We start from the raw sequence: 19,848 nt of genomic DNA on the forward strand, positions 1-19,848 counted from the left end.
TTGTGCGTTTGTCCTTGTTGATGGCGGCGCACAGACTGGCGGTTGTATGGGGGGAAGACATAGTCAAAAATTAGAACATTGGCTAAAGGACTTAGTTTATTGTAAAGAAAATCTGGAAATATGCAGAAGAATTGCCAACAATTTCAGGGCCGAGAGATATCTGGGAGCCGCTGCAGGTGTTTTTATTGAATAGGGTGGATGCAGCTGAGTAGGTGGGTGTACATAAGAGATTCAGAGAATAATGATGAAAGGGCAAGGGGGGGAGAATTTGACATGACGACCTAATGATGCTACATTGCTCCGCATTGATTATGTTCTGCATGACTAAGACATATGGGCAGATGTGTTTTTTTTAATCATTTGTTTTCTCATTTTGGCATCAGCTCTTTTATTGATGAAGATGTGATAATAATGTTGTAACTGTGTCGTTCTTGTATCTTATGTTTTTTCTTTCTTCTTAATTTGGGTTGCATATGTGTTTCTTTTTTTAGGGGTATGTGTTGTAATGTCACTTGATTGTTTTGGGAAGAATAAAGAATTTTTTTTGTTAGATTGGGAGACTAAATGAATTCTTGCAGTTGTAGTCTAACTAACTGTCACAACCATCTCTACAAAGCAACACTGACAAATACTTACCTGCCGGTATGTCCCTTGAACCATCAGTGAGTAGCTTGGAGGAGAAAATGGAAGGACTAATAAACAAGGCCATTAGCAAAATAATTGGGTCATTCGATGACACAATAAAGAAAAAATTGGAGGCCCTCTTCCAAACAGGCTGGCCAACCGCTGCCTCAAGACACCCTGAAGGGGAATATGGGGCAAATAAGGCCCAAAGGAAAAGTAGCACTGGGAAGAATACTTCAAAAGGGCTAAAAAATCAAATCGCTCCATTCCGTTGACCTCACGCGCTGGCGGTGAACTTGATGGTGCCTTGGGCACTTCAGAAGGGCAACTAAAGGGCCCTAGTCCTATCCCCATCATCAGCGATAACGATATAGGGGATAAAATAGATCTGTCCTGCTCCTCCGACCTAGATGCGGACATTGAAGATATTGAGGAAGACGATACTGAAATTAATGACGAGGCACCAAGATGAGTCGAAGATGGGCATTAGGGACCCATTCAGAAAGAGTATGTTCGACCCTTTCTTAATTAAACATCCCCTATTCCCAGAGTGGACCGCTCACCAACAAATTGCGGAATTTCTCTCATTTTGGCTCTGCAAAGAGATACCCAAAGACGTCACCTCATGCCTGAAATCTGAATGCCCATGCCTCTACATACCAGACATAGTAGCCTTAACCCCAGAACTAGTTTCAAAAGCTGTAGCGATTATCGCAAAAGGGAGAAAAGACCCAAGGAAAGATATTGACAAGGGCCTAAAATCATGCCAAGACAGACTACTCGATCTGAGTGGACCACTCATGAAAATGTTAGAAATGGCCAAAGGGGCCTACCTTGATGATTCCCTAATTGACCCAAAGGAGTTACACTGTTAGAATTGGGGGTCTCTGGTTAGCGCAAGTATGCACTTGTGACAAGCAGGGACCCTCTCCTCTAAGTCAGGGCAAAGGATGACCCCTTAGAATTACCCTTGCTCACCCTCTAGGTGCGTGGCGTGAGCAGCCAAGGCTATTCTTCAGGCGTTATTTAGTTAAGCATTTGTAATCACACACACAGTAAAATGTACCAATCCCCCCACAAATGGACACCAGGCTGCGAATATATAAAAATACGCTTCTTTATGTAAAAATATATATATCTATGCAGTTCAGACTTAATTACAAGACCAATAACGTTTTTGTGGGGCCACAGGTTGTAAATAGGCAAGCTTCTTAGGTTACAGTTCAAATGTATCTTCTGTCTTGTTCAACTCACTAGTAAATAGTTCTCTCAGTTCCAGTTATGCAATAATTGGGGCCTCTTGCCCGTTCCTGGAAGGTATGGCGCTCCCAAGCGCCTCTGTGGCCTTCGCAGCGCTCCTCTGTGCTCCACACAGAAGAAAACCCCGGGCCCTACCAAGGCTCACGCATCTCGCGGTATGCTTGGAATGGAGACCAGAGAGGGGCCTGCCAAACCCTGGGCCTTTTCCGGAGGTGGGGGCTGAGCTGCGGAGCAGAGCAGCAATCGGGCGATGAGAGGAACCCCGGGCCTTTTCCAGAGGTGGGGGCTCTCAGCTGCAGTGAGGAGCAGGGAGGGGTGAGAGGAGCCTCTGGGGCCAAGGCACAGGGAAGGCTGATGTCGTCTTCAGGAATGCTTCTTTCTTTCAGGAATTATCAGTGCAGAGGGGTCCGTTCTCAAATCGGAGGATCTCCGGGAGGCAAGGCACAGCACAGGAGCCCTGAGGGGGGCTCCCTTCACAGTGCGGTGCGGCCTCTCCTGGGGGGGCAGAGCAAGGCAGGGCAGCCGGGTGCAATCAGATGCACGGGGGCCGTCCAGGCTACAGGCTGCTCGAGTCCCCGGGATTCCGGCGGGAGGGGCTGAAGTCTCCTCAAGGGCTCCGTGAAGCAGGCAGAGGTAGAGGGGCGGCCGGCCTTAGCCCTGGGGCAGAGAGCGACTCCGAGTGGAGCGAGGCTCTCAAGGGCAAGAGGGCAGGCTGGCTCCCGGGTACCACGGCCCTAGGAGGGGGCGAGAGGGGGCAGACTTCACCTCCGGCGGGAGGAAATACTCGGCCTCAGGCAGGGGACGAGCCAAAGCACCAAGGACCCACTAGTCCTGGGGTCCAGATCAGGGGGCAAGCTCAACTCAAGCCCTTGGAGAATGTTTAAAGCACAAAGCAGCAAAGTCTTTTCTCATCAAGTCTTTTCCTCTCCTTTCTCAGCAAGGCAAGCAGCAGGCCAGTCCTCCCAGCGTCTCTTCTCCTTCTAGTCGGGCAGAGGTCCTTCGTGGTAAAACAGGATTCTAATTTACAAGGAGCAGGGCTCCTACTTTTATACAGAGTTTCTTTTGTTCTCACAGGCCAGGGGGGCCTTTGCATAACTGCTCTCAGCCTCTGAGCACTTGTTGGGGGTACTTCTGGCTTCTGCTATCAGTGTGAGGGCAGGCACATCAGCCGCTCCCCAGGGGGGCGGAGCCAGCATTGTGTGGGCAGGGGCAGCCAGGAGTAGTTTGTTGACAGGCTTCGCCCTTCCTGGGCCAGGTGCAGGCTGAGTCATCCGTCGCTCCCCAGGGGGGCGGAGCCAGCATTGTGGTGGCAGAGCACAGCCTGATGCATAGTCCAGGGAAACTCCCACCTCCCACTAAGGTGTAATCCTCCCATTCACCACCTGTCATCCCCCAGCCCTATCACTCACACAACCCAGACAGTCAGATACACATCCAAGCAGAGGCGGGCTGAAATGGTTAGGCAAGCAAAGGCTAACTTTCTAAAAGTAGCATTTGCAAACACAGGATATTAAAATAAACTTTACTAAAAGAAGTATTTTATCATTCTGAGTTCAGGCATACTAAACATTAATTTCTACCATGTTCCCTGAGCCTGCTGGGATTATAGAGTGTAATAATTCCAGCAGCCCATCTGGCCTAAAGGGAGCAGGTAGCCTTACAATAGTGAAAAACGAATTTGGCAGTAATTCACTATTAGGACATGCCACACACATCAGAGCATGTCCTACCTTACACTTACAATGCACCCTGCCCTCAGGCCTACCATAGGGGTGACTAATATGAAGTTAAGGGAAGGTTTAGGGGCTGGCAAGTGTGTGCACTTGCCCAGCCAGCATGACAGTACCAGACTGCACGCAGGTTCTGCAATGGCAGACCCTAGACACATTTTAAGGCTGCTTCTGTGGGTGGCGCAACCAGCGCTGCAGGCCCACTAGCAGTATTGGCATTTACAAGCCCTGGCACTCCTTGTGCACTTTACTGGGGACTGACAGTAAATCCAATGAACCAATCATGGACATCAATCACAGTTACACTTTATACAGGGAGAGCATATGCACTTTAGCACTGGTCAGCAGTGGTAAAGTGCCCAGAGTCATTACACCAACAAAAACAGGTCAGAGAGAGTATTGGAGGAAGGCAAAAAGTTTAGGGATGACCCTGCCAAGAGGGCCAGGTCCAACATACACCAATGGGTGCAAAGAGCAAGTTGCCTCCTTAGACATGCCAACACGGTACTCTCAAACGAAAGAAGGAAGAGTGTTTTGCTTAAGATAGATCCAAAACTGGTAGAGTTGGCTTCCGAAGAAGGAGGAGCGTCAGCTCAAGGGCTTCTCTTCAGGGATGACTTCATCCGAGACATGGCTAAATATGTAGGGACATTCAGCTCCATTCAAAAATCCCAGGAGGATCTTATAAGACTATTCCAGGACAGAACTTTTGGGAGGGCCAGGAGAACACGGGGTCAGTTCCCCGGACGTGGACAAAGCAGTTCAAGACCCTATTTTGGACAAGGTTTAAGATTTCAGTCAGGTTTCGGGTCATACTCCACCTTCCACCTGCAGAAGCAAAGAGCTTGTGGTGGAGGGTTCATCGGAGAAAGGAAACGAAGAGGCTAGACTTACCAAAGACCTTTTACATATCCTTCTAAAGGTGGGAGAGAGACTAGCCCAATTCTCTGGGAACTAGAATGTGGTGACGGAAGACCGTTGGGTCTTAGAAACAGTGAGGGTATACAAAATAAAATTCACTGGTACCCCATTACAAACAAGAATGCCCCAAGAAATATTTTCCTCCCAGAAGAACTTAATCCTAGTATCACAAGAGGTAGCAGAACTATTAACCAAAGATGCAATCCAAGAAGGGACACAATGTGGTTTCGTAAGGAATATCTTCTTAGTAGAAAAGAAAGACAAAGGGCTAAGACCGGTAATAAACCTAAGAGAACTAAACGAATGGATGGTCTATTACCACCTCATAATGAAGGGAGTACACCTTCTAAGAGACGTATTAAGGAAAGAGGAATGGCTAACCCATCTCAAAGATGCATTCTTTACCATCCCAAATTGGCCACTGTATCAAAAATCCCTCCAATTCACCTCGGATGGGAAACTTTGGCAATTCTGCAGCCTCCCATTTGGGCTATCCTCAGCCCCTTGGTGCTTCACCAAAGTTCTTCACCCAGTAGTGGGATGGCTCAAATCAAGGGGAATAAGACTCACAATATATTTAGACAACATCCTTATAATGGCCCAATCCAGAGAAAAAGTATCTCTTCACTCAGACCTTACCATAAAACTGTTAGAACACTTAGGCTTCATAATAAACAAGAACAAATCCTGCACAACCACATGCCAGGAAACGCAGTTCCTGGGTTTTGTTATAAACAAAACACAAGCGGAATTAAAATGACCTAAGGAAAAACAAAGAAAACTTTGCAAAGAATTGAGGAAATTATTAGGGAAGAAAAATTCCATCTGAGTGCCCTTGCAAGGATTCTAGGTCTCCTGCCCTGTTTGATCCAAGCTATCTACCCAGGTCCCCTATATTATCGAGCTCTTCAAAGACTCAAAGCCAAAACGTTAAGAGCAGCCCAATCCTACTTCCAAATTATAACTCTGGACATGGATTCAAGGAAAGAAATAAGGTGGTGGTTAAAGAATGCAGAAGCATGGAATTGGAGAGCGGTTTTCGGGGAAGCACCAGCCATAGTGATAGACTCAGATGCAAGCTTAGAAGGATCGGGGGGCCAAATGCAGCAACTCAACAACTGGGGGCCGCTGGACAGAAAAAGAGAAGGAGTTACACATATCAACTGTTTAGAGGTACTAGCAGGCTCCTTTGCAATCCGTCTTGAAATGTCTGTCATGCTGCGAATGGACATCATATCTGCAGTCAGATATGTCAACAAGATGGGGGGCCCTCACTCCAAAGTTTTGACAGATTTAGCCAAATTCTTCCGGGGTTACTGCTCGAACAAAGGCATCTCAGTAATAGCAGAACATATTCCAGGCATGAGCAATGGGGTCACGGATTGGTTTTGCAGGAATTTCAAAGATTACAGCTATTGGAAGTTACACAAGGAAAATTTCCTTACCATCAATGTGGGGGCCTTTCGGGGTAGACCTCTTTGCAGACAGATTGAACCCTCAATAACCGAAATTCTTCAGCTGGAAACCAGACCCTCAAGAATTGGGGGTGAATGCTTTCTTTCAGAATTGGAAGGTCTAACACCTTATGTTTTCCCTCCATTTGTCATGCTACCCAGACTACTGGTGCATGCCCGCAGGAACAAAGAAATTACAATGGTAATAACTCCCCTCTGGAGATCTCAAGCATGGTTTCCAATCCTACTGGAAATGAGCTTAGACTTTCCGATTTTAATACCAACATTCAAGAAAATATTAACAAACCAAGGAGAGACACACCCTGTAGTATAGCAGGGGCGTCTGACATCGATGGCCTAGAAGATTTCAGGGGACAGTGGCAAATCGCAGGCCTTTCAGCAGATGCTTCATATCTGAGTCATGGGCACCAGGCACAAGAAAAGCGTGTAGACTGGCTTGGAAGAAATGGATTCGTTGGTGTCTTCAACGGAATTACAATCCTGTTTCAACTAATTTAGTTCATGTATTAAATTACTTATCCAAGCTTTTCACTTCAGGACTCTCTTACAGAACAGTTAATGTTTATAGGTCTGCGATTATAGCAGGCCATTGCCTTGTAGAAGGAGCCTCTGTGGGACAAAACTTACTAACCCAAAAAATGATGCGAAGAATGTGGTTCCTAAACCCTCTTTTGCAAAATACGCCGCTCTGTGGGGTGTAAAAGATGTTCTTCAATTTCTAGTAAATTAGGGTGAAAAATCTAACTCTTCCCTAAAACAATTATCCTTCAAACTCACACTTTTACTCTGCCTGGTTTCTGTTAGACGAACTTCAGACATTAAAGGCTTACACGTTAACAGTAGGGCCTTCCAACCAGAAGGGGTTTGCTTTTACTTAAAAAGATGAACCAAGACAATGGCAACCTCTATTTTTTACCCCTTTTTCCCTCAGAATGATATTCTTGTGTGATGAAATGCTTACAGGCTTATGAGAGAAAGACTGCGACCCTGAGGGGAAACACAGATCAATTCCTACTATCCTATAGATCACTTCATAAGGCAGTATCATCCCCCACTCAAGCTAGATGGGTGAAAGAGGTAATGAAAGTGAAAGAGGAATGAGAGGGTCTCTAAGGGGAGGGGCTGCTTCTTCAAAGAACCCACAGGACATTTTCCTTGAGTAAGAAGTAGCTGTGCAGGAAGGACTGAAGAGAGCACCGAGATAAGTAATTGATTAGGATGGAGCTATCTTCCCGCATTTGTGGTGACCCGGCTGCGGCTTCTGCCATCGCTGGTGCCAGCCGAGCCGTGTGTGCCTGAAGGTCCAAAGTCTACTTCTGGGTGAGGCCCCACAGTGAGTGTATACTTGATGTTGGCCACGTTCCCCCAACGCTTGTGGCTCAAGAAGCCACACTGCCAGTGACAGAGGTCACTCAGACCACAACTTGTGGTAGTGCATCACTCCACATTTTTTGCACCACCATGATACATGGACTTCAGTGTGTGAGCAGCAGGCATCAATCTCTAGACACATCCCATCGGACGTCTGTGGCTCTCACGTCACAGTGGACAACCTCGATCTGATATGCTCTTCGATCAGTTTGGGTGGTAGGTCTGATTCGGTCTTAGTGGATCTTCCTAGCTGACCCCAGAGAGAAGGAAGATGGATTCACAGTGGGTGCAGAACCAACCCCAAGTGGGGTACTTCTATAGGACTACAAATCCCAGGGTGCACCGGGGCAGCTTACTATTACTGTTATTAAAAATATTTACATAGCGCATACTGTTACCTAGAAAGGCATCCTAGTGCTGAGCTATCAGAGACCAGATAAGGCAAGTGAAAGTACCTAGAGAATATAAAGCCAGGTTTTCAGGGCTTTCCTGAAAGTACTGAGGTTGGTGATAGAGCAGAGCGAGATGGGCAGGCCACTCCAAAGACTTGCAGCCTGCTCAGAGAACGCTCTGCCCCAAATCTGAACTTATTTAAATTTGAGAATCTTCAAAAGATTAGCATTTGATCAGTGTAGAGATCTAGGCAGAATGTAGTGTTGTAATTTATGTTGAAGCAAGTAAGGCCTGATATGATTAAAAGCTATGTACACTATGCACAATGATTTAAACTGCATTTGATTGGCTCCAGAGAGCCATTGAAGAGAATCGAGAGCAACTGAAGTAGAGGAGTGACGTGGCAAAGAAAGTTTAGCTGCTGCAGCCTGTATATGATGCAGGCGCTGAACAAGGTATCCTGGTGCACCTAAAAGCAAGGCATTGCCATAGTCCAAGTTGCCCAGAATGATGTTTTGCACCACAACAGGAGCAAAACAAGTTTTCAACAAAAGTACCATTTTCCAAAGTGCCCCTGTAGGCTGAAACATTTTCAGGAAAATCTAATGGCATGAATAGAGAGAGATATTCATTATTTTAGTAGCCTCCCAAATTTCGAACAGGCAACAAAGTAATCGGAATTGTGTTATCCTCCAGCGGCCAAAAGTCTCCTGCCATAGGATGCAACAAGGCCCCAGAAAAGCAGCTCATGACCTCAGTCTTATCGCTGCTGAATTTAAGAAAGTTACCACTGAGCCACTGCAAGGTGCAGTCCTGCGCAAGAATTAGTTGTGTTTATGGCATTAGACCTAATTAGTTTGGGCACTGGTCTTAGATGCACTTTAAATAATGGAGGGTTTTAATGAGTGCCCTGAGGAACCCTCTGCTCTACGGCTCTGACAAAGGAGCGTAAAGGGAGTAGTTGGATTACCTGCATCCTTATTTCTAAAAATTACTCCAGCCGCAGGAAAACCCTTCCCTTGACCGCTATCTCAGCCAGCTTTGCGATTAGGGTGCCATGATGCGGACAAGCAAAGTAGTACTAAGACTTCCTGATGGCCCTTATCAACCACCATCTGCAATATGCGATCATTAATTGCCGTAACCAAGCCCCTTCCAGTTGCTGGAGGGGCGGAACACAAACTGGTCCACATCAAATAAGGTATGGTTCCCCAAAAATCCAGAGGGTCTTTTATTAACAAAGTTCTCCAGAATTACAAAGAAACTTCAGAAAGGAAACGGGTCTGTAGTTACGGATCACTGTTGGATCAGCAGAAGTATTTTTAAAAGAGGAAGCACTGGTGCCTTTTTCCACTCTGGAAGCACCATAGCCATCTCCAGAGATGGATTACATATGGCGGCCAGAGGTGGAGCACCATAGTCAGATAGAAGTTTTCATACCCTGGGAGGTAGTGAGTCCAGCGGTGAACCGGAAGTGATGGGGCTCCCATGCTGAGAGTTAACCTTGGTGATCCGGCAGCACCAGAGAAGAACATGCACTTGGAGAAACCAAACCACTATCCAGTGCCAACAGAGGAGTTGAAGCTGAACATGACATATTTGATTGAGAAGGGAATATTGCAAGGATATCGATAATCATCAGAAAGCGATTGATTAGGAGCAGCGGATGTAACACACAAGTAGGATTAGACCGAGAGCATGTGATGGAAAACATCGTCATGGTCGGATGAGAATCTGACAGAATTTCCTTTGCAAACTATTCAGCCTTAGCTGTTTTAATCTGTTTCAAATACCTCTTCAGAGTCATAGAGTAATCAGTTTTAAATTCCTGCGAATAGTTGTAGCGCCAAGCTCTTTAAAGCTTTTAACAATGGCATTTAGCAGCTCGCAGCTCGTCATTAAACCAAGGAGAAAAGGATACTGATGGGAGACCCTGCTTTTTAAAGGTAAAGGTATGAGGGTCATGGCTTGGACACCTACAAGATGGCTCTGTAGCTGTGGTCCACTGAGCATACAGTCCCAACGACTACGAAATTCCAGGGGAGACCACCTCACCTTCCTGTTGAAAATTAAGGAAATTCCTCCGGGAAGATGGTGGGGAGCGTTTGAGCAACTCCCTGACCGTTTTCGGTCTATTTTTGACAGTTTTTGATTGGTCGCCCTGTATTCTCTTTATGACAGCTGCCATTTTGTGCTCCTTGTATTGCACCATATGGAATCTCCTTAGGTTGTGCTGGTGCACCCTATCGAAGGGCTACAATTGACCTGGCTGGCAACATAAGTGAGGCAAGTCTCTGCTCTGTCCTCCTGGAACCTGTTTAGCCTTTTTCTTCTGTGGAATACTTGGAAATATAACTTACATCTACCGCAAATGGCCTCCTTCTTATGTCTTTCCTGCTTTACTATATATTTAAAAGCTTCATTCAGCGATTACCCAGCTTTTGCATCCCTGGGTTGTCCTGCTTTTTTAGAATTTGGATAATTTTAGCTTTTTTGAGTGCCTGCTATTTTCCATCTGTCTGCTGAACGTCAATTTTTTCTAGACTACGGAGACAGTCTTGAATCGTTGGAACTACTATATGTGGATATTCCGAACTTCCTCATCTTCTCTCATACAGTATTTCCTTACCATTTCCTCATGTTAGCTGAGTGACTCTTAAGAAGTTTTTATTTTATGTTGTGCGTTGCTGCTATGTCTTTATTACCCATTGCCTCTTTTAAGCCATTACTCACTCAAGTAAGACGGTACCTACTATGAACGCATTGCATAGCTTGTTCAGTCTACAACCTATAATTCCTCCATAAATACAGCACTGCAGATGACGTAATATTGTATATTTTCTTGTGAAATTTTGCTTTTTGTTTATATGTTTCTTCCTTCCTAATAACATTCTCAGTGGAATACTAATAATCAAGTATTGCTGTATCATTCATTGTATGGGGCGTGTACATCACTGGAAACCTGCACATATCTCTTTCTCTGCCTTTTCGTGAGAACGCTGCCAATTTTTATCATCAAAAACAAGTCTATATTAAATGGCAGAAGCACAAGTTGGCATGACAGACCCAGCACCTGTGGAAATCCCTAAAACTAAAACTTCTACCAAATCTCTTGCATCTACTTTGCATAAACACCCAAAGAACGATTCTCCCTCTCCAGTTAAATCATCTCCTATATCTATAGAATTAATATTAGAAGAAATAAGAGTGTTGAAACCTTTCATGTAAGAGACTAATAGGGCACTCCACAAACTTGAGGATAAATGGTGTTTAATGGACAAAGGTGTCTCTGACCTCAAGAAACAGGTCAATGATAGCCAAGACTCTACTTCCACGATTCAAAAGATGCAATTGGAAGTAAATTATTTGAAAAGGCGTACTGAGGAATTTGAAAATAGGAGCCGTAGGAATAACCTCCGAATTTATGGTTTACCAGAAAATGTGGAGGGTAATGACCCTCTACAGTTCTTCAAGGCTTTCATTCCACAGTTTCTAGATCTTCCTGTCTCTACATTGCTCAACATATAGCATGCAAACAGGCTCGGTCCCAGGTCTACCTCTAATCCCAGAGGTTAAAGCATCCTGTTCTTGGAACACATGGACCTCTTAAAAGTCATTAATGCTGCAAAAATGAAGAAGCAAATAACGTGGTCCAACCATAAATTTGACTTTTCTCATGATGTTGTGAAGATTACAGCAGACAGATGTAAACAATTTCTAGATCTTTGTCCACAGCTCAGAGTTATTAACGCTCGATATGGCCTAATTCCCCCTTGCCATTTCAAAGTCACCTACGAAGATGACATAATGACATATGATGATCCTGCAAAGTTGAACTCTTTTCTTCATCAATGTAGAAAAGTTTCAATGGAATAGTTGCAGCATTGTCTGTTCTCCAAGACTTTTATAGATTGTTTGTTCTAATATTGTTATTTGCATATCTTTTCTTTTGATAAATATAGTCTTTCCTTTACAGCACCTCTCCAAACCTTGACATATTATACGGATTTTATGAATATCTGGAGTTCCCCCGTGCACCCTATGCTCACATGGATATTCCTCCCCTAAGTATGTCTCACAATTGTTAGTTTTATGACATGTACAGTCTCTTTCGTCTTGTTTGTTATATATCTGAGCTATTCTCTTCTCTTGCCTTCTTCTTTCTTTTAGACTGTATCTTCTTTTTCTCTCTACATTTTCTATATTTTCAGAAGTTCTACAGTTTGTTCTTTATATCCCAAAATATTGTTTGCTCATTGTAAGCACTCTTCTCCTCTACCAATTTCATATTGTCAACATTCAGGGTAACTACTTGGAAAGTTAAGGGTTTATTTAACCCAATTAAACAACAAAGAGTTATCTAAATTACATATGGATATTGCTCTCCTTCAAGAAACTCACATCACTGAAACAGAAGTGTTAAAGTTGAAAACAAATTGGGTTGGTCATGTATTTATCTACCCTGTGGTACAGAAGAAAAATGGTACTATAATTCTTATTCATTAGAAGTTTAACATTACTACCATTTAGCACTCTGCAGTTACAGAGGATAGGTGGAATATAGTGGATCTATTAATTGACAACATTCGCCTTGCAATTTTTAATGTGTATGGTCCCCCAGTAGTAAACAACTCCTTTTGGTTTGATCTTACCAAACAACATTTGAATATTACTACTGAATATTTTGTCATGGGAGAGGATTGTAAACAAATAGTTGTTCTAATTTTATATAGACATTCTAAAGTTAAATTAATACCTTTAAAAGGCACAAAACATTTTGCTCAGCCATTATGCTAAAAGCTCTGATTTACTCATGGAGAATAGCTAATCCAACTGCCAGAGAGTATACCTTCTTATCCCCAATATTTGGCTCTCAATCTAGGATTGATAATATTTTTACCTCGACATTACTAGCTCAAAACATGATAAATGCTGAAATTGGTTCTATATTTGATTTCTGATCAAGCTCCCACTATTGCTGACTTTGATTTATTACCAATTCATTACCCCCTACGATGAAGGAGATTCAATAATTCCCTTCTTTTTTAAAGCCCATATTTAATAAGCAATTTTGCAACTTTACCAATGAGTTTTTCATACTTAATGAATCCCAGGATTTTCCAATGCATACATTATGGGACTCCTTTAAGGCCTCTGCAGATTTATCATTCATTATGTTCAAGGTAAAAGGAAAAATGCTGAAAATGCCTTTAATTCCTTATTTTTAGGTAGCCTATCCCCAGTTTGTTCTTCTCTAACACGTCCTCCTAAGCTACTAGTCACATTGATAGCTATAACTTTTCAGCAAAATAACCTCTAATTGGAAAAACAATATGCATGCTTCTTATAAATCCTGGTGGCATGCAGTTTGCTTCAATCATCGAATAGCTAGGGCCTATGTATGCCCTATTTCCTTAACTCTTAAGAGAGAACATATGTGGTCACCTTTAACAATGTTTCCTGATAGTTTAAGTCCAAAAAGTAAATCGATTGATATTTTAGCTGTAGAGGTTTCCAAGCCTTTTTGAATTGTTCCTTTTTTCTTTTATCTATAGACTTACCCTGAATTGGATTTAATAATGCTTATCTATAGTGCTCACAGCGTCATGTTTTATAGCCTTCTTTTTCAGTCTTTTATCTAATTTTATATTATTCTTTTCTCCCCTCTTTCTTCTTTTTCTGTCTTTTTCTTGCAATGTTGTATTGAACCTCTTAACCCACTTACTTTACATTTTGCTTCTTTCTTTTTACTCATATCGATATATTCTGTAACATTAGTGTACAATTGTTAATATGTTAAATAGTATTCTACTCCCTATTTATGATTATTCTTTCAATAAAACATGCTTAAACTAAAAAAAGGTAAAGGTATGTCAGGTGCCCTAGAGTAGCCTCTGCCCCAGAGCCAGTCCTGATCAGGGGGTGGGGGTGGGTTCTTAACATCAGAAGCGAAATGACATTGAGAGTTGGGCTTGTCTACACAAAGTCAGGGGTCACAGAGCCAGAGATTCACAAATTCCCCATATTGAGCTAAGAAGATACTCTGTGTTTCTGCGTGTGCAGTGTCTTGTTGTGAGTAGAAGAAAGTGTTTTTCTTTTTCTAGAACAAAGCATTGTGTTTTTAGCTTTGCCTGTGCTCTGAGTACTCCTTCACTGCCTTGTGATGCTGAAATGGTGAGTACTGCAGTGGATACAGTTGGAGCCTAGTGGCCACTGTCCAGTTTTGCCCCCCCAAACCATTCCCATTGCACACCAACAGATCTCCCCCTGGCCCCTGTGCAGGATGGTAAAGAGTTCTGTGCTAACTATGAGGTAACACTGCTGTGGAGAAGATGAGGGCAGAGCTCTGATGCTTTTTGACGGCAGCAAGCTATGTGCCTAGAGCAGTTAGGCAATATGTTGTGACGTCATTCCACTCCACGCGCCGCCGTGGAATGTTGGTATGCCGAGGGTTCTATGCCGAGCGCCGGACGCCAGCTGTCAGTTGTCACCGGCTGACTGCAGGCGGCGGGCGCGCTGATGTCCTGCTGTTTACTCAAATAAAGCTTGCTGTTCAAACCTACACCCTGTCTCATGTTGTGGTCACAACATGTTCTTGGCGACGAGGTCAGCCTGTAATCAGCGAGGAGCAGGACATACAGCGAATATTGAGGCGTGAGAGGCAAGGCAACAAAACCTTCACTAGCGGACGGGAGTGTGCCTTCAAGCAAAAGAGGGAAAGTCAAGCGCAACAGGAAAACAGTAAGAGATTGCGTCTGCGTTGGTAGTTGTGTAGAAGTGCGCGCTGATGTCCTACTGTTTACTCAAATAAAGCTTGCTGTTCAACCCTACACCCTGTCTCATGTTGTGGTCACAACATGTTCTTGGCGACGAGGTCAGCCTGTAATCAGCGAGGAGCAGGACATACAGCGAATATTGAGGCGTGAGAGGCAAGGCAACAAAACCTTCACTAGCGGACGGGAGTGTGCCTTCAAGCAAAAGAGGGAAAGTCAAGCGCAACAGGAAAACAGTAAGAGATTGCGTCTGCGTTGGTAGTTGTGTAGAAGTGCGCGCTGATGTCCTACTGTTTACTCAAATAAAGCTTGCTGTTCAACCCTACACCCTGTCTCATGTTGTGGTCACAACACAATAGCTTCAAATTCCATTAGGACCCCAGTGGCGGCTCCTCGATGGAGTCCTGTGGGGCGGTGGGCAGGGCAGGGGAGGGGCAATGTGGGGGGTAGTATTTGTTTTATTTATTTATTTATTTGTTTATTTATGTACTTAACTCGGTTCGGCTGTATGCCAGAGTATACTACCTCCCACACTGCCCCTCACCTGCCCCATCTCACCACCCACAGCACTCCCTAGAGGAGCCGCCACTGTAGGACCCACATACCATTCATCCTTGTGGGACAGGCCAGCCACCCAGAAATGGTGTATCAGGAGTACATGACACATAGCTACTGGAGTGAATTGTATAAATGAAGAAATACTTATTGTGTCAGCTCACAGGCTCCCCCAAACAAAAAGCTGGGTCACAGTGCCTAGAGTCCACCTTTTTAGCAATTATTCGACCGCACCTTACTTAATGATCTGGTGCAGGCTCCCCATCCCATGAACATGCGCACTATATCCTCTCCCCTCCCTGGTTTACCAACCTGAGTCAGGCCTCGCGCTGTGACGTCAAACGTCCTGCATTTCACCACGGTGCGTTCGTCGCGCTTGAAGCCCACGAGGATCCGCGGGACCCCTCCGAGGAAGGACTGCGCCCAATAATGGAGCCTTTTAATACTGCAACGAGGTGAAGGGTGGCAACAGGTAAGTGTGAGTGCAACAAAAGGCAAAAAGTACAGCATTCACCCCAGAGCATCTACTCATGCACCTTGGCCTGCTCTCCAACAAATGCACCAACACAATAAACTGATGAGGCATTTACACACATGTATCCTCCATGCTGTCTGTCCTGTGGACTTAAGAGCTTGGCTGTGAGTGAAAAGGCATGGCATGCTTTTCAAATTACAGACACAAAAGTTGCATACCTGTAACCCTTGTTTTAATGTTCGATGCCTTCCTGCAGATTTACCTGCTGTGCGTTGTCTTCTCAACTGCAAAATTTTGCAAAAGTGTGGCAAAATTCGACACTTTTTCTGGAAATGTTATGGAGGACTTATTTTCTCGACTTACTGGAGAGCCACAGACAATCTAATATGTTGTGGACATTTTACATATATTTGAAGAATGTGGCAACTTTGTCCAAAATGGAAGCTTGTTTATTTTGTTTGTTTCATATTTCTGATTGACTTGGTGTCTAGAGTGTGGGTTGCGAGCTGGGCCACTCAACATTAACATGTCTTCACTGATTGAGCAATATCCATGTAATGCAAATTATTACACCGAATTCCTGTTTTCTGCTGTCACTTGAATGGCTTGAAGTGACACAAAAACACAGAAAATAAACTAAAGCAAGTAAGCAGGTTAATTAGATTTCTACAGCCATTAACTTTCTTGTTAATTCCCTTCATAAACCCTAGGAGTAGGGGAAGCAAAGACAGCGCCAAAGAGCAAACAATAGGTACAAACAGATACTTTGTTTAAACAATGTATGTATGAAGGACTTTGCAAAATGAATAGCTCACCAGATAATAATAATTAAACCAGTAACTGTAAATTTGCAAAAGGATTGTCAAAGAGAACATATATTGTTGTTGCAACATTTCACACATTTAAAAGGATAGACAATCACAGCTGTCAAACGAAACATGGACTGATGTAGGAAGAAGAGGCAAGTGGGGGAGCCTTGCTTTGTCAATGCTTTTTGGTTAGTGCAATTGCTTTGCCAATGATTGTTTGCGAATGCTTTCAAAACTGTGCTGGAATAGGTCATCCTGAAAGATGTGTGACACAAAGAGGCAGCAATCTTGAAGGTATAGAAAATAAAATGTTTACGCTATAAAGATAGCTGCCATATTGCAATGAATAGGACACTTCACCGCGCGTACTTTTACTCCACATGCCATTACGTTGCAGTTTTTACACCGCAAAATCTTTTACAACGCAGGGCTTTACAACGCAATTCATTACAACGCATTCCCCATTACAACACAATTTACTATTCTAATTCCGCGGGGCGTTACTTTGGGGAATGCGTTGTAATAGTTTGCGGTGTAAAGCCCTGCGTTGTAAAAGATTTTGCGCAGGCCTGGACTGGCCGTAGCGGGCACCGGGCAATCCCCCGGTGCGCCACATGGGTGGGGGCCGGTTTTGGGCCCCTGGGGGCCGATTTTGTTACAGGGTCCAATCGGCCGAAAACCGGCCCCCGCAAAGAGCTCGGCGGCACCTCCAACCAACCCCCCACAACGGGAGGGGGGCCAGCCGAGCACTTTGCCAGGGCCGGTTTTGGTTCCCAGTCCGGCCCTGATTTTGCGGTGTAAAAAATGCAGGGTAATGGCATGTGAAGTAACGCATGCAGGGTAAAGGATGTTTCCCATTGCATCAAACAATGTGGCAGCCATCTTGAAAGTATTGAAAATACCATTTGTATATTTTCAAGGTGGATACCACGGTGCATCATGCCATATTGCATCACACATCAAGGTGGTCATGCTAAAAGTATACAAAATACACTTATAAGGTGACCAGTCATTGCTACTGGCTTTGCCTGCAGACCCGATTCGGTTGGGAAACGCACCATTTGTTAAGCCCAAGACAGCTTTATTTGAGCTGTTTCCTGCCTCAAATTACCTCTTTTACAATGTTAGACAACGGGGAAAATAAATTCTTTCGACTTGTTTCTCAAAATCTCCCTCTTTGCAGTTTTAAAGCATCCAGCTTTGGCAAACCCAATAACAAATGCCAGCATGGAACTGCTGCAGAGCAGCGGTAGAAGGGGGCAGTAGAGGAACAGTGGGAGAGAGTTAAAGTAGATGAGAGAGAAAGCATGACCCCAAGCTTCTGCAGTGCTCGGTGTCAGAGACTCAGGTGGAAAGAGAGGGCTGGTGTGTGGGGAACTTAGGGAGTGAGGGAAAGAGTGCACTTGTTGCACAGCTTTGATGCTTCAGAATGAACACGTCACCCAGCTCTGCCGCTCTGGAATGAACCCATTGCCCAGCTTAGATCCTTTGAAATTAGCCCGTCACCAAACTTTGCTGTTTCAGAGTGAGCTTGTTGCACAGCTCCGATGCTTCCGAATGTACCCGTCACCCAGCTCTGATGCTTCAGAATGTACCCGTCACCCAGCATCAGAATGAACCCGTCACCCAGCTCTGATGCCTCAGAATGTACCCGTCAGCCAGCTCTGATGCTTCAGAATGTACCCGTCACCCAGCTCTAATGCTTCAGAAAGTATCCGTCACCCAGCTCTGTTGCTTCAGAATGTACCCGTCACCCAGCTTCAGAATGAACCCGTCACCCAGCTCTGATGCTTCAGAAAGTACCCGTCACCCAGCTTTGATGCTTCAGAATGTACCCGTCACCTAGCTTTGATGCTTCAGAATGTACCCGTCACCCAGCTCTGATGCTTCAGAAAGTACCCATCACCCAGCTCTGATGTTTCAGAATGTACCCGTCACCCAGCTCTGATGCTTCAGAATGAACCTGTCACCCAGCTCCGATGTTTCAGAATGAACCCATCACCCAGCCCTGATGCTTCAGAATGTACCTGTCACCCAGCTCTGATGCTTCAGAATGTACCCGTCACCCAGCTCTGATGCTTCAGAATGTACCCGTCACCCAGCTCTGATGCTTCAGAAAGTACCCGTCACCCAGCTCTGATGCTTCAGAATGTACCCGTCACCCAGCTCTGATGCTTCAGAAAGTACCCATCACCCAGCTCTGATGTTTCAGAATGTACCCGTCACCCAGCTCTGATGCTTCAGAATGAACCTGTCACCCAGCTCCGATGTTTCAGAATGAACCCATCACCCAGCCCTGATGCTTCAGAATGTACCTGTCACCCAGCTCTGATGCTTCAGAATGAACCCGTCACTCAGCTCTGATGCTTCAGAATGAACCCGTCACCCAGCTCTGATGCTTCAGAAGGAACCTGTCACCCAGCGCCGATGTTTCAGAATGAACCCATCACCCAGCTCCGATGCTTCAGAATGTACCCGTCACCCAGCTCCGATGCTTCAGAATGTACCCGTCACCCAGCTCTGATGCTTCAGAATGAACCCGTCACCCAGCTCCACTGCTTCAGAGTGAACCCATCACCGAGCTCTGCTACTTTGGAATGAACCTGTAACCCAGAATACACAGAGCACTATTAGTATTATTTGTGTGTTCTATGCAATACTCGGGGGATCATCAGCATTTTTGTTCTTCTTCTTCTTATGATTATTATTATCATTATTAAAATTAATACTATTATGAGAGGGGGATGATACACAAGACAACATACACACAGGCAGACATTTTAAATACCCAAGACCTGTCACCCTCGGAGTCTCAAACAGAAGGATAAGGAGATTGCACACACTCGAAGGAATTGTACATTGCACTGGAGACATCACATAGGCATTGGGGTAAAAGAATCATACACAGCAGATGACACAGCAAACTCAATCAACAAGCCCATTGCGACTGAACGCACGACAAGTCACAAAACACAGAGCCCTTTTGGAACACATTCGAACCTGACAGTGGATAAAAAAAACTATTAACATGGATTCGCTGCCCATTTGCATTGCCATCTAGGGAAGGAGTCGCTTTCCCTCATAACCCAAAAAACATCTTTGAAGAAAAACATCTTGCAAACATTCGAGCCAAACACAAGATAGCAGGAGTAAGCAGAGCATATGTATCTACAACAATACATGCAACACATTGTTTCTAGTGTAAAGAGATCAAACGTTATACATGTATGAACAGGGGAGAAGACTGCGGGCCTGACTTAAGGATCATATACATGCTGGCCAACTTAAAAATAGCTCCAACAGCAGTCATAAGCAGGACAGTCGTCAACCCACTTTGCTTAGTTATCTAAGACTGATTGGTGTGGAGGGGTGTGAGGGTGCAGGTTCACCCCCACTTTTTGCCCCTTTTGACCCTAGGTATTGACGTAATGGCTCTGAAATGCACTGATCAGGCCTCGGTGC

The 19,848-nt window shown here is 44.6% G+C and overlaps 1 protein-coding gene across 2 annotated transcripts in view; it reads right to left on the bottom strand.

Annotated features, from left to right (window-relative positions):
* The window catches only part of LOC144756331 (decapping and exoribonuclease protein-like), an 80,785-nt gene that overhangs the window by 18,303 nt on the left and 42,634 nt on the right, over nt 1-19,848 (bottom strand). For both annotated transcript variants that reach the window (XM_078646048.1, XM_078646045.1), the window contains exon 5: nt 15,415-15,547. In XM_078646048.1, coding sequence (XP_078502174.1) covers nt 15,415-15,547 — 133 coding nt within the window. The remainder of the gene's footprint in view (nt 1-15,414; nt 15,548-19,848) is intronic.

The sequence above is a fragment of the Lissotriton helveticus genome, chromosome 5_1 (genome assembly GCF_964261635.1).
Source record: "Lissotriton helveticus chromosome 5_1, aLisHel1.1, whole genome shotgun sequence".
Taxonomy (NCBI): domain Eukaryota; kingdom Metazoa; phylum Chordata; class Amphibia; order Caudata; family Salamandridae; genus Lissotriton; species Lissotriton helveticus.